This window comes from Haliotis cracherodii, unplaced genomic scaffold (assembly GCF_022045235.1).
Source record: "Haliotis cracherodii isolate W230 unplaced genomic scaffold, xgHalCrac1.p SCAF_14, whole genome shotgun sequence".
Classification (NCBI taxonomy): Eukaryota; Metazoa; Mollusca; class Gastropoda; order Lepetellida; family Haliotidae; genus Haliotis; species Haliotis cracherodii.
Window position 1 is genome coordinate 18,329,057 of NW_027266269.1, and position 15,340 is coordinate 18,344,396.

The 15,340-nt window shown below is 42.1% G+C and overlaps 1 protein-coding gene across 3 annotated transcripts in view; it reads right to left on the reverse strand.

Annotated features, from left to right (window-relative positions):
* Nucleotides 1–5,983: 5,983 nt before the first annotated feature.
* The window catches only part of LOC139461050 (uncharacterized), a 39,825-nt gene continuing 30,468 nt past the window's right edge, over nt 5,984–15,340 (reverse strand). For all 3 annotated transcript variants that reach the window (XM_071242563.1, XM_071242564.1, XM_071242562.1), the window contains 4 exons: nt 13,804–13,988; nt 11,187–12,710; nt 10,023–10,360; nt 5,984–9,647 (listed from right to left, as the gene is read on the reverse strand). In XM_071242563.1, coding sequence (XP_071098664.1) covers nt 9,455–9,647; nt 10,023–10,360; nt 11,187–12,710; nt 13,804–13,988 — 2,240 coding nt within the window. In that variant the 3' untranslated portion in view covers nt 5,984–9,454. The remainder of the gene's footprint in view (nt 9,648–10,022; nt 10,361–11,186; nt 12,711–13,803; nt 13,989–15,340) is intronic.

The window sequence follows — 15,340 nt, forward strand, 5'->3', positions numbered from 1 at the left end:
TTAATTCTGTTATACCACTCACCTATTCACTTCATATCACTAGTGTCGGTGATAATGATTCCTCCCTTGTCAGGGTTCAGAGAGCTGGTATGATTAGAGCTTTAAGATAGTAATACCAACAGCATAAGATATCCAAAGACAATGAAATATTGTTCTGCAAGATTGGTTGGTTGGTTGGTCTTCCTATGAAGTAGGTGTCTGCAACATGCCATTACCTTGCCCTGTGTCATCCCAGGCCAGAATAGTACACGATTATTAGCAGTAATTGGAGACTAGATGACCCAAGTGGTTGTGTCACCGTATCCTAACTGAAGGAAATGGATGCCCAGGTTGATTATTTCATCGTGTCAAACAATATTGGGGATTGGATCAATGCTCTGCCACTGGTTTGTTCAGTCTTTGGAAGTGGTATAGCTCGGATATTGCTGACTAAGGTGCAAACCCTGTTCCCTCACTCACTTACGGTTACAACCGATACATGTTAAAACTTGTTAACAGTATCTTTGTTTATCAGTCAGTGTCACTTGGTCATATCACTAAATTGGATCCTGTGGCTATCCTGGGAAGTATTTGTTATATAATAATTATATATAATCATTGGTTGGTTGTTAAGGTGGAGGGGCAGTGGGGTAGCCTAGTGGTTAAAGCACTCGTTGCCACGGCGAAGACCTGGGTTCATTACCCCACATGGGTACAATGTGTGAAGCCAATGCATATCCCTCTCCGTGATATCACTGGAATATTTAAAATATTGGTGTAAAAACCATATTCACTCACTCACTGTTAAAGTGGAAATCCGTTGGTCACAATGATGAGAAGAAAGTTAGATGTATATTGTGAATGTTAATTTAGTTTTATTAGCACTACTCTCTTCACACCTGCCATTGCATCAAATGAAATATAGACATTATATTTACATGGGATGAATAAGATATTCACCATTTCCTGATGGCAGGGAATCAACTGACTATTAAAGTCCAGTTTCCACCCTTTGCCGAACTATGTGGAATTATAGAGTCAAATTTTGGCTGCACTAATGAGTCTATGCATTGTCCATTCAAAATCCCCTAATGATATCAACATCTGTTTTATGAACAACATGGCAACTGCCGTGCCAAATTCATTCGATTGCAGGATTTGCATAGAAGGGACATAACTCGTAACAGCCACTGGAGATACTACAATTGAGCCCAGAAATTCCAGCCTAGTTCAGCAAGGGTGGAAACTGGACTTTTAAAATCAGTCAACTCCCATGCCTTGGGAAGATGGATATTCGCGGGATGGACAAAAGTTGATCGGGTATATAAACATAGTGAATATTGTGTAAAATGTTGACAGGGCTGCAACTAAACCTGAAAAATATTCTAGGCTGTACAGTGATACCATATCAGGACACATCCGTAAACCTGAAATACCACTGGGGCCCTTGGGGTACTTTTATCATCAGACAAACTGACTTGCGCTAGAGGCCACTTTGCGTCACTGACTAAATATCTGTATATTTACATCTATTCTTAGGGTGGAGAATGGTGGATTGAGTGACTGTATTTGTTGTTACAGGACATGATCACACTATCGGTCGCTTTGTGAAGTATCCTCAAATATGTGTTTGTTACTGGTTGTGAAAATGTATTTTTGTCCATTTGTAATTTGTTTATGTATGTGTATGTCTGGTCCGTGTGCCACTTCAGTCAGATGTGGGTACATGTATTACATGTGGCCCTGGCTGCAGGATGTGAGTGGGTTGGTTGGTCTGGTGGTGGGTAACATGAGTACCTGCTGGATCAGATGACTCACTGTGGGGCATGCTTGTGTCAGCCAGCTCACATTTCCAGGCTCTTGTTTACCTGCTGCACACGGGAAAAGTGCACACAGCAATCTGTAGGCCTATATCAGAATAACAGTACTGCCAAAATGTATATTTTTCCTATCAAAAATGAAGACAAAGAAGTTCTGGTGCCAAGAAAAACTCAATGTTTCCAATAACATGTTCCTTTGTTTTTATTCCATGAGTATATTTGGTCAGAAATACTTGTGATGACAATGTCAGACCAATAATTCTTCTGAACTTACACGCTCTGATGAACACAAGCTATGGTTAGCAGTAAAACTGCCACAATATAACGGCACTGGTGCTAATTATTTTCAGTCATGACTCTCAGTGCTGCTGTAGCCATGTCACATTATATGTCAGTGTTATGTATAACATTCCATCAATGTATGTGTAAAGTCTTGTCTTATCAGCCATTTCTTGTCATATAAAGAGATTAATGTTAATTTGTGTTGTTTTCCCTACATAACAGGTCTGTCAGTCTCTGACCTGTTGCCTCCTTGGCGATTCTGGTTTGATTTTGGTCCCAAGCGGCCTATGCTGGTCAATGGTCATAAGAGGCTACCAATGGATCAGGTGGTCAGGCTTGGTGACATGGTTGATTGTGTGTTTTTGTACCCAACGACTTTGATCGTTGCTCACTATACCAATCACTGGATTGTCTGGTCCAGATCTGATTATTTACATGCCACTGTTATATACCGGGGTAGTAGGAATATTGCTGAGAGTGTCTTTACACATCGAACTAACAAAACAAACAAATCTTACCTGTGGATAGAGGATTCAGAGTATGTGTTACCCAGTAACTGGCTGGCATCTGAGGATACAGAGCTGGGAGTGTGCTTACTCCCTGCATCTTGAATCATACAAAACTTTAACACTGTTTTCATAGACAATTGGCGAAAGACAAACTGCTTCTCAGAATATTTGCTGTAGCACTTGCATGCTAGGCTGTGATCACAAGATGCACCCATGTTTTGTTGAAAGAGCTGTATCGTTGCTTGGCCTGAATGCTCCCTTGACCACCTGGATGGAGGAGAGTGAAACCCAGCAGGATCCAGGGGGAGAACAGGGCCGGCCCCCTTCCACCAGCGATGGCAGCGTTATGGTGCTTATACCTGCCAAACTGCAACATAGCCTTACAATCGTCCTGGACCTAAGAGTGCCCCATTGCTTGTCATAAGCGGTGACATTATTCACTCACTTTAAAATCCAGCAAATCCAGCTTCAGCTTCATTCTAGAACTTTAGACATATTACAGGATAAATACTGACCCAAAACCTACACACCTGTGTGTATATATATATAGCGTGTATAACAAATGTACCATACTCACATGTACCTGGTGGTATTGGGGCCCCGGTCTATCTATCTATATTTATATATCTTTATCTATATGACCGGGGCCCCAATACCACCAGGTACATTTGTTATACACGCCTGTAGATACCGGTATATATATCTGATGGCCCTAATACCACCAGGTACATTTGTTATACACGCCTGTATATACCGGTATATATATCTGATGGCCCTAATACCACCAGGTATATTTGCTATACACACCTGTATATACCGGTATATATATATCTGATGGCCCTAATACCACCAGGTATATTTGCTATACACGCCTGTATATACCGGTATATATATCTGATGGCCCTAATACCACCAGGTATATTTGCTATACACGCGTGTATATACCGGTATATATATCTGATGGCCCTAATACCACCAGGTATATTTGCTATACACACCTGTATATATATCTGATGGCTTTGAAGTCTGGACTGAGGTGTTTCATCCAACTTTCAAATCCAAGAATCTCATCTAGATTCTGCACAAGTTTCATTAGAGCAGACACTATCCACTACACCATAGAGCAGCCGGAAAAGAACTTGTTTTCTGAATAAAAGTCCTGCACGAAGCAGTACAATACTCACTATTCTATATCCCTGTGAAATTGTATAGGTTTAGCTAGACCCAGTGTCGTGGGACTGCAGTTGTTGCATAATGTCCACTTGTCAGGTAATTGTGAAAAGTGCTTGCAGTATTCATCATCTCTCTGAGAGGTATTTTACTGTACATCCTACCATGGACCTGGGTCATCTTTTGGAAGTTCATAATGTCCAAGGTCAACAGTCCAAATGTTCTGTTGGTACGCTTCCTTAAAAAGAACTGATGACAAGGACAGCACTCAGATTTGTGGAAAATCACATTGGACTCGCTCCTGATCTCCCTTCCTCATCAAGTTGATACATCAGAAGCTTCACAAAAAACAAAAGCAGAATTTCTGCAAAATAAGTTTATTGAGACGTACTTCGTCCCTGGTGCCTGACATAGCCAGGGTTATGCCTACCTGTACAAGATAACGGACGATACATACTTTCATAGCTGGACACTTGCTACAAACAGACAGCCAGCAGATACAGCTCATTACATGATAACAGTTTACTAATGACAAGACATGATAGACATACAAATACAGGACCTGTGGTCTCAATGACATCAATTTGACAAATTTGTATTCCGGCTGTATCAGTGACCTGTGACCTGTGACAAATCAACATCTGGACCAGACAAGCCAGTGACTGAAAAGCCCGGGGAAAGATCCACATCACACACAATCAGCCTAGGTATGGGGCCGGAGAACCCAATCCTCTTTAGTCAGCCTTTATGATAAGTATGGGATACTTAGACCTATTCCCACTTCCTAACAGTACCACCCAAATGATACTGTTAGTGTTTTTCACAGATTTTAGTAATATTTCAGCGACATCCTGGTGGAAGGCACCAGGAACTGCTTCACACCTATTACCTGGGTCTTTGAGAAGATGAGCTACACCAGCGAGGCCAGCTTGACAGAGCCCATAACACTGATGGTGAGAAGGTTTTAACACTGAAAGCTGATCTGTGACTAAAGACCATGTTGGTCTAGTGGATGACATGACACTGATGTGATGCTTCTACATATAACATCAGTTGGTTTTAATTTGATCTAAAAAATCTGTAGGTTTAATTTGATGAAATAAGTTTGTTCATCCCCACTGTCAGAAGGTTCTCTAGTCTAGACAGAATTCTATTCTCAAAGATGAACACAAGCGATCAGATCCCATTTAATTGTATAATACAAAATCATATTGATGATCTTTCGTGCAAGTATTAAATGCCGAGTAACATTGCAAAATTTGTTTTTAAAAAACATGGACAAAACAAAGAATTTAATGATCATAACAAAATATGAAACCTAAAATCTTGATAAACTGATGTCTACACTAAAACCAGCTATAAAAGGCAGAGCAGGGGATACAGCGTTCAACAAAGAACAGCGCAGATAAAACATAAATGCAAATCTGGACTTCCGTATGTACAATTTTAAGAACTAAATTTGGCTTTCTGCATGTCCATTAACAATGAAGTACAGAAACTTGAAACATTGATTCATAGAAACTCAGTTCAGGTTTAATCAGGTAGGGGGTGAACACTGAACGATGGCACAACCTTCACCACTTGGGCTGAGCTGCCTAATTCAATAGTTATTTATACAATACTATACAGACTTGCCGACTTGAGTTCGGTAAGCTAATTACCATAATCATGATAATCAGTGGATTGTTTGTCCAAAGTGACCTCTGACCTGCAGTCAGGACAGCACATGTCCTTGTGGTGACACGACTAATCTGACAACAGGGCTGAAGATCTCCAAACATTTCTTCTCCTTACAGACCATGTTACTACTTATTGTCATTATCATTATTATTATCATTATTATCAATACGACAAACCTTGATAACACTCACTTTGTACAATTCTTTGACAATCCAATTGAAATGAACTCAAATGAATCTCCGGGACTGACATTTGTAAGTCACTCAGGCAGACGACTAACTATGGAATAGGCACATGATAGCATCCATTTCTGATGTTAATAGTTTTATTTTGAAATGTTTAATATATTTTTTACAAAATGACATATACCGGGGTACTTGTTTTTGAAAGTATCAAACTTTATGGCTTGATTTATTTTGTTTGTTTTGTTGTGAAAATACATCTTGGAAAGTTTGCGATGCTCACATCGCTTCTCAGGTCTTATGACTAATACATGGTATGTTGGATTTTAAAAAATATTGACAAACTTAAGGCTATTGAAAAAGCCTTGAAAATGGTAGTTGAAATTCTAGTGTCTCATATCTGCCTGAACCTTGTGACAGACAACAAAGTCTATCATGAAGAAGGGTTCTGTCCGGATTCACTATTTTGGTGTGCTATGCCTAGTTCAGAGCTATTTGAACTTTCCATTCAGTGCAATAGGGTAAGTCTCTATTTATCCTGTTATATAAGTTACCTCCACAAAGCCTAGCCTATATGAATTATATTAACAATAGGAATTGTAAAGTATGAAATTCCAATTGGGGAATTAATAATGCCATTTGCTTCAGACTTGAGGCGGAACATTGGTCGCGGGGCAGGTTGAGATAAATCCCTGTGTAATGTTTGGTGACTTGACTCACATGTCGGAGAACCAATGATTATAACTGGGCAGCATCACAGCTTCAAGCATGCTTGGGGGCATGAACACAATGCATTATAGAAATATCCATCATTGAGGCTTAAAAAAATAAAAGAACTTGTTCTCAGGCGATGGCTTTTGAAAATATAGTGTGGGTGTCTTTTTTTTATATGGTTGTTCAAACTAGTGTGTAACCAAATAAGCAGTTGTGTACAATCAAAGGGCGTCCATACATTAATATATTCCTCGATCAGTAAAATACTGGAATACAGTATTGGACTACTGTTGGAATAGTTAAGGATTTTTTAAAATTTGTTTTTAAAAATGGAAAGAAAAATGAAACATTTATGATGAACAAACTTTATGATGATGCGGGCGGTGCCTGAGAACCAAGACCATTATTTTTAATAATAGTAATACTAACGACTATTTAGTCTGTTCAATAACTATCTTCTCCATGCCCTTTTCCTTTCCTCATGTAAAGTAGATGAAGACTTAAAAACACATCGAAACCTTCTTCGTGAAAACATGAACACATAACATTCTCAGAATATACATTCACCCTCGTAGGTTTTGACAAGAAATTATCCTTTCGTAAATATTTTGCGAATCTTGAAACAGGTAATATCAAAAGATGGCACTGACAGCACTTTGAGAATTGCCAACCAAAAACAAGTGTTTCAATGGTTCCTGATATCAATTATATCTGGGTACATTCCATGAAGCAATTTTAGCGCTACAGCTGTCGTAAGTGTATGTTCAGGTATGGGACTTAGATAGATGTAGATCTACAATTACAATCTGAATGAAGCCTACGCTGTGAGGGCTGTCAAACATTGTCATTTCACGGTGTCCATGCACGTACCAAACAAGTTAGTAACACGTCGAAGCCAACTCCATTGGAGTGAGTTTGTTCTACTGCTGCCTTGACCAGTGTTTCCGTCATATCAGCTTCATGTGGGAGGAAAGCTCCAACTGAGACCAATCAGCAAATTAAAACTAAGTTTTAGAACACGTGGACAAAGTTCTAACTGCCATGCTATTACCACATGCCTACACGAAGGAGGGACAAACATGATGAAATACTCTTAATCTAGCTTGAAACTTTTTACATAATCTGTATTTTTATCAATTCTAGTTGAGTTTTTATATCTGAAATACTTGCACATCAGAAGCTTCAAAGTGTCTGCAGTAACATGTAGAAAAATGGTTTGTAACCATGACAATATTTACAAGGACTTGACAACGTGGAACACCGGCAAGCACCTGCTACCAGTTACGCCAGCAGGCAATGCCAGTATGTATATATACAGCTTCATGTAGCATAGCAGTGAGTGCGTAGGGCCTGACAGTCCCGGCAACACTGCAGCAATAGGAGGGACATAGCAACAGGCTTCACATGTTGTATTGTGTTGGGAGTCCCACTCAGACCTCCATAATGAAGACAGTCACTGGAACCACGAGGAACAGGAGAGTACGAGGACCTGTTTACCGAAAGCCCATCACAGTGTGTGAGAAGTGTTTTACACCTCAAATAGTGAGTGAGCGAGTATGGTTTTACGCCGCTCTTAGCAATATTCCAGCAATATCACGGCGGGGGACAGCACAAATGGGCTTCACACATTGTACCCATGTCGGGAATTGAACCCGGGTCTTCGGCGTGACGAGCGAACGCTTTAACCACTAGGCTACCCGACCGCCCCTACACCTCATATAGCAATACTCCAGCAAAATCAGGGCAAGGAAAACCAAACATTGGCTCCACACTTCATATTCATGTGTATTAGGAATCAAACCCAGGTCTTCAATGTGACACAGTGATGCACTAACCAGTAGGCTACCACTATGGCCCAAACGACAGTGATGTTAAGCTGAAAATCTAAAACTCACAAGTAAAGACTATCATACTGAAAGTTGAAGTTTTTGTTTTAGTGTTTTACGCTTTCTTAGCACTAATGCCCCATATCACAGCAAGGTGGGGCACCAGAGATGGAGTTCACACATTGTATGCAGCTGATTCCACATCGTTGATAGTTTGGGTCGACAGATAACCAAGTCATGAAACAAAATCTCAACATGTGACAAGTTGTGCAGAAAACTAGAACTTTACACAAGAATGAATTGTCATGGGTGATACAGTTGATGGTGACTGGCCCCCACTATTCTGTCACAAGGCCATTCCCCTACGCACTCATGTAGCTCTAGCAGTCTCCAGTTGAGGGATACGTCCACACCAAGTGATGACTTTCCCTGAAGGACAAGTACAATTGTTGAAGTCAATGTTGCATATTAGCAAACCGATGGTGTTGTTGGATATATTAGGATGATGTTGATTGGTGGGGGCTCTCTCGGTTGGCGGAACCATCAAAATGAACCCTGGGTACCCGACACATGTATACATCGTAATGTGCCACGCTTCCACCTTTTTGTCGCAAAGTCACGAACAGTTCCGCAATTTTACGATGTTCTTCACTTTGTGTTAACATGGCCACACCCGCTATGTAATAACAAGTCCATATCAGTGTTCAACATAAGTACCTGCTCGCAGGCCCCTGTCCAGGTAGATCTTGTCAGGCCCGTAGTTTCAAATCTGTATTTATGGCCTCCAGTAAATTTAGGTGTAGATTTCTTTGTCACAATAAGCCGCATTTTTTTTAAAGGGTCTGCAGCTTCTAATGTCTGTGGGTCCTGATGGCAGCCTGGTAATTTTTGATATAGTTGATATATACGATTTTGATAAAAAACGTATTTGGGAATGCAGGCTTTTGGGGGTGTTCACAAGCCCTGGGAAAAGTGGGAGGTTCATCAGTCAACTGAGAAGCTCACAATTTATTGATGGCAATGTATTTGTGACACCTTGACACAAAGTGGTTAATGTGGTAAAACTGTGGCGATGTGGCTAGAGAAACCCTGGGTACAAATTGATGGAACCATGGTACACAATGTAAACATACTGCCCTGGGTACATCAACCTGCACCAGCATGTACCCACGGTACATACATTTCAATGGTACCACTGCGAGACAGACACCATCAGTTGGATTGCTGCCTTGAGTTCTTGGAGCAAGTTGAACTGACTTCAACTTCAGCATGTTCACTGGTCTAGGGGAAACCTAGTAGTTGCCACGGTATCCATGTCCTCCCCTGCCTCTGTAGTCACGGTTATCATGGTGACCTTGACCTCGGCTCTGACCATATCTGTCTCTTTGGTTGCCATAGTTGTCACGGTAACCCCCTTGCTGAGGTTGGTTTCCATGGTAACCTCCATAATTTCTATCATGGCCACCCTGATGTCTGTTGTAATTCCTGAAATATGAGAACAATTGAGTTGTTAATCTTTAACAAAACTTTGACATGAACATCAAACCCAAACAAAGAACTCTAAACTCATTTCATTCAGTCACTACCAGCATAGTTTGTATGGGCCAGCAATGGTCCTTGTCATACCTCGTCCTTGTATAACATTGTACAGGTACATAACCGACTGAGCAACAAAAACAGACTAATAAAGTTTGAATTACCACATACCTACACAACATTTCAAAATAAGAGGGGCGCTGGAATGACAGAGTGGAATAAGCATTCATTTGTCACCGTGAAAGCCCAGGTTTCATTCACCTCAATCGACGTAAATCATACTCACTCGTTTATTCCCAAACCAGACAAACGTACAATGCTCACCTGTTGTCATTCGGATACCTCCGGTCATCATAGCGGTGACCTCCACCGTAACCTCCGCCGTGTCCACCATACCTATCTCGGTCAGATCGATGTTGCTCACGGCGATCGCGATCTCGATCATATCCCCGGTCACGTGATCGATCGTAGTCATGTGACCTGTCTCTATCTCGGTCGTGTGACCTGTGTCTGTCCCTATCATTAGATCGGTCTCTGTAGTGGTCGTGAGATCGGCCTTGCTCACTATCACGTGCCCTCTCATGGCTGTAGTGTTTGTTTGGCAACCGTTGAGAGTCGCTTGGCAACAGGATTTTGGCAGAATCAGTCTTCGGATCTTTGATCTGGCACAAAAACAAAGGCTTCATCACAGCAACTTTAACTTCAAATGAATGATACCTTTTCGCCATCGTTCATGATGCTTACAATATCAGTTTTCTAAAAGACTGTACATTCCAAATACAAGAAAACCAGGGCTCTGATGAGGACTGAAACAAGCTTGGGGCTGAGTCAAACACTCAGTACTTGACAGCGGAATAACTCACATGTTCAGCCACAACGTGTGTTGCAGACATGGAGGCATTGTCTGTTTGTTTGGTTTGTTTGTTGTTTAACACCGTACTCAGCAATATTCCAGCTATATGACAGCGGTCTGTAATTAATCGAGTCTGGACCAGACAATCCAGTGATTGATATCATGAGCATCGATCCACACAATTGGGATCGATGACATGTATCAACCAAGTCAGCGAATCTGACCACCCGATCCCGTTAGTCGCCTCGTACGACAAGCATAGTCACCTTTTACGGCAAACATGGGTTCCAGCAGACCTATTCTAGCCCGGAATCTTCAGAGACTTGGAGGGGAAACAGTACAGTGTCTGGAATATTTCCACTTAAATACTGCTTGTAAAAAAGACACAATATTGATTGTGTGGCATCTTACTGTTGAAATTGTGGACTTGATTCCAGAATGAGTTGAGAGACATGGGTACCAGCATCCATTTCTTTGTAGGGCCCCTCAGGCCACAAACCATAGGCTCAGATCTACTATTACTCCTTGCATTAACAATGTCAACTTATTACATATTTATCAGAAGCAGAGTACACATGACCGTAAAATTAGAGAATCATTCGACTGTATTTTTTAAACAGCATCCATGTACTCACAGAGTCCAGAGTCTCCGGGGCACTGGGAGGTTGACTAGGTGGTAGAGGAGCAGTCTTCCCGACACTCTCAGCCTCCTCTGGAACCTCGGTGTTCTTGTCGGTGGAGGTCAACTGTTCTCCTTCTTCAGGGACAGGAGAGGACACCTTCTCTGTCCCTTGAGATGCTGCTCCCTCCCTGTTCTTCTCAAACTCTTGAGACGACGGCTTCTCGCCTTGTGAGACACTTATGTCCTGACCCTCTGGCATGGTCTCACCGTCATCTTTACCTCCCTTGTCAGTGTCATCTGGTGTGACTGACGTCTCAGGCTGAGATGCCTCTTGCTCTTCACCCTCAGCAACACCTTCAGCCACATGTTCTTGCTTCTCCTCAGCATCGAGCTGAGTTGAACTGTCACCGGGGCTCTCATCCACTGTCTTACTCACCTCAGACACCTCTGCTTCTGGCTGTGTCTCACCAGCCTCTGCTTCTGGCTGTGTCTCACTAGCCTCTGCTTCTGACTGTGTCTCACCAGCCTCTGCTTCTGGCTGTGTCTCACTAGCCTCTGCTTCTGACTGTGTCTCACCAGCCTCTGCTTCTGGCTGTGTCTCACTAGCCTCTGCTTCTGGCTGTGTCTCACTAGCCTCTGCTTCTGGCTGTGTCTCACTAGCCTCTGCTTCTGGCTGTGTCTCACTAGCCTCTGCTTCTGGCTGTGTCTCACTAGCCTCTGATTCTGGATGTATCTCACTAGCCTCTGCTTCTGGCTGTGTCTCATTAGAATCTGCTTCTGGCTGTGTCTCATTAGAATCTGCTTCTGGCTGTGTCTCATTAACCTTTGCTTCTGGCTGTGTCTCACTAGCCTCTGATTCTGGGAGCGTCTTGTCAACCTCTGAATCTGAATGTGTCTTGTCAACCTCTGAATCTGGTTGCATCTCACTGACGTCTGGTTGAACATTTGCCTCGTCTACATCCATTTGCTGAAATGCCTCAATGGCCTCTGACATCGGCTGAGGAGACTTTTCATCCTCTCCCAGCACCGTCTCACCCTTCTCCTCTACTGCTGATGTGTCCATACCCTCCTCGGCCTTCTCCTTGTCACTGCCCTCAACAGCTTTCTTTGTGTCCTTATCCTCAACCACTGATGTGTCCATACCCTCCTTGGCCTTCTCCTTATCACTGCCCTCAACAGCTTCCTTTGCGTCCTTATCACAATACTCTTCTTTATCTTCAGGTTCTTGTTCACTCTCCTCGCCCTTTTCAACAGCCTCTTCATCGCCACCCTGTGTCTGATCTTTATCAACACTCGCGTCACCACTTTCTTTATCCTCATCTTTATCAGGTGCTTTCTCGTCATCTCCATCCTTCTCTCCTTCATCTTCAGCCTGGACTTTGTCCGCTTCCGAGTCAGTCATTCCATCACCCTTATCTTTATCAGCTGCTACAGCGGCCACTTCCTCATCTTCCTCACTGTCAGCAAGAGCACTCTGCACCAAGGAGTCAATGTTACTGGCATCATTTGAGGTCTCCTCCGGTTCCGGGGTGAAAGGCTGCCGAAGAGATAGCAAAAGCTCAACAATGTATCACAGCGTCTCAATCACAAGTGTCACAGTGTCTCATCACAACAATGTGTCACAGCATCTCATCACAACAATGTGTCACAGCATCTCAATCACAACAATGTGTCACAGCATCTCATCACAACAATATGTCACAGCATCTCATCACAACAATGTGTCACAGCATCTCATCACAACAATGTGTCACAGCATCTCATCACAACAATGTGTCACAGCATCTCAATCACAACAATGTGTCACAGCATCTCATCACAACAATGTGTCACAGCATCTCATCACAACAATGTGTCACAGCATCTCAATCACAACAATGTGTCACAGCATCTCAATCACAACAATGTGTCACAGCATATCAATCACAACAATGTGTCACAGCATCTCATCACAACAATGTGTCACAGCATCTCAATCACAACAATGTGTCACAGCATCTCATCACAACAATGTGTCACAGCATCTCAATCACAACAATGTGTCACAGCATCTCAATCACAACAATGTGTCACAGCATCTCATCACAACAATGTGTCACAGCATCTCAATCACAACAATGTGTCACAGCATCTCATCACAACAATGTGTCACAGCATCTCATCACAACAATGTGTCACAGCATCTCAATCACAACAATATGTCACATTGTCTCAATCACAATTGTTTTAACTCCTGTGATATTAATGTACTATGCTTGATAGCTTCATAATTAGGTAAATTATCTAAAATTAAACTGACACAGCGATACATCTGTCTAGTGGACCAGGATTTCTGCCTTGCGGATTGACATTTGTTCTTTGGTGCAACGTACTGAAATGGTTCTGGAATACTGTCATACGCCTTCTCCTAGTGTTATACACTCCTGACTGTTGCTTGTTTAACACTTCAGTCCAGTGAAATCATGGCTACTGGTAAATATTAGATGACTGATAATATGTGCACTGCCCCACGGTGTCGGGAATGATGATACACTTGATCCATTTGATCGCCTCTTCCAACAAGCCTACGCTGCTGGACATGTTCTAACAGACTCCCCATGGGGACATATGTAAATAAACTCCAGTGTTACCCTGTCACCACTGTCGTCAGTTCCAAACACAGAGGCTTTGGTAGGTGTCTTGTCGTCCTTCAGCTTGACCGTCAGCCATCTGCGAGCCCCGGTCAGCTCGGGCGGGATGCTTGGGTCCCGAGTCTCCTCTGGTGGGTCTGGGGAGAGAGTCCTCTCACTGATTGCAGCCGAGGTGAAGCGCTTTTCTGAAATCCGCAAATAGGAAAGTCAAAGATGTGAAAATGTTTCAAACATCGAGATGTATTTCACACTTACTACCACACAAAGTAGACACCTAATTAGCACGTCCATGACTGAAGAGGAAAGGGTAGAATTTCAAGACAATGATCTCTATTATTTCATCATGTGTTATACATCTTAAACCAACTTACAATAGATCAATACTAAAGGGCAACAATAAAGATTTCCCTTTACTATTCAGACTTAATTGAAGTTCTCAATCCAAGATGAAGTTATTGGATATAAAATGTAAACATGACAGGCAGTAGCAGGCAATGGGTGAGATGGTGATGGTGGTGGTTGGGGTGGGAGCCAATATGGACATGGTCAGGGTACAACACCATGACAGCCCGGTCAGGCCTGGAGTCATACCCAGCTTTGTCTGATCCAGGCATACAGGCTGCCTTCATACAGCCGTGATAGTTAAGGGGGTGAATTCTGTTTCACGTCACAACACTCAGCTATCACTTTGGCCTGTACAAGCAAAGCCTGGTAAACATGGTAAACCATTGTGTGAAGTAGGAGCAACAATGATGCATAAAGAATTCACATTGAAACCAACCTATAGTCAGTCAATGAGTTGGCTCTTACAACAACCATGGTATACTGTAGGCCTAGGCCCTGAGTCACAGTTGGAGGTCAATGATGATGATGGTGGTGATGATGATGATGATGATGATGATGATGATGATGATGATGATGATAATGACAATGACGATGATGATGATGATGATGATGACGACGACGACGACGTAATTGACTATTCATCATGCACATGCAGTCTACTACATACAGGGGAAATCATTCCACACAAACTCCACATCAAGTCCTGGCGTTAGGAGATTACAGGTTTGAAGCAACAAAGCTTGTTCTGTTAGTAAGCCAAGTGCTGAAGTCAATCTAATTTGCCAATATATATGTCTCTCTCAAGATATCTTGTAATGCCAGCGTATAATGCAGAGGAACCTTGTTAGCACAAACCTGAGAGGATCAAAGGTCAACGTCATGACATGTTAGAACCGACACCACCATTATCAACACCTAATATCATGTAGGAGGCATGTTGTGAGGAGGACATTTTCTCTCCCTTGTCTAATAACATGCCTTGTAAAACAAACATTATTTGAACAGATTCTACTAAATGTACAGAAGTAATGTAAATCACCTTTAACATCTTTTCGAAAACAGTTGAACGATCGATGATGAGTAATTTTTAATATTTAAACAACAAAAATAGGTAATGTTTTTATGAAAGTTCAAAATAATTCAAAATCCATATTCTTGACAATAAGTCTTAAAGTTCCAGATATCCATATCT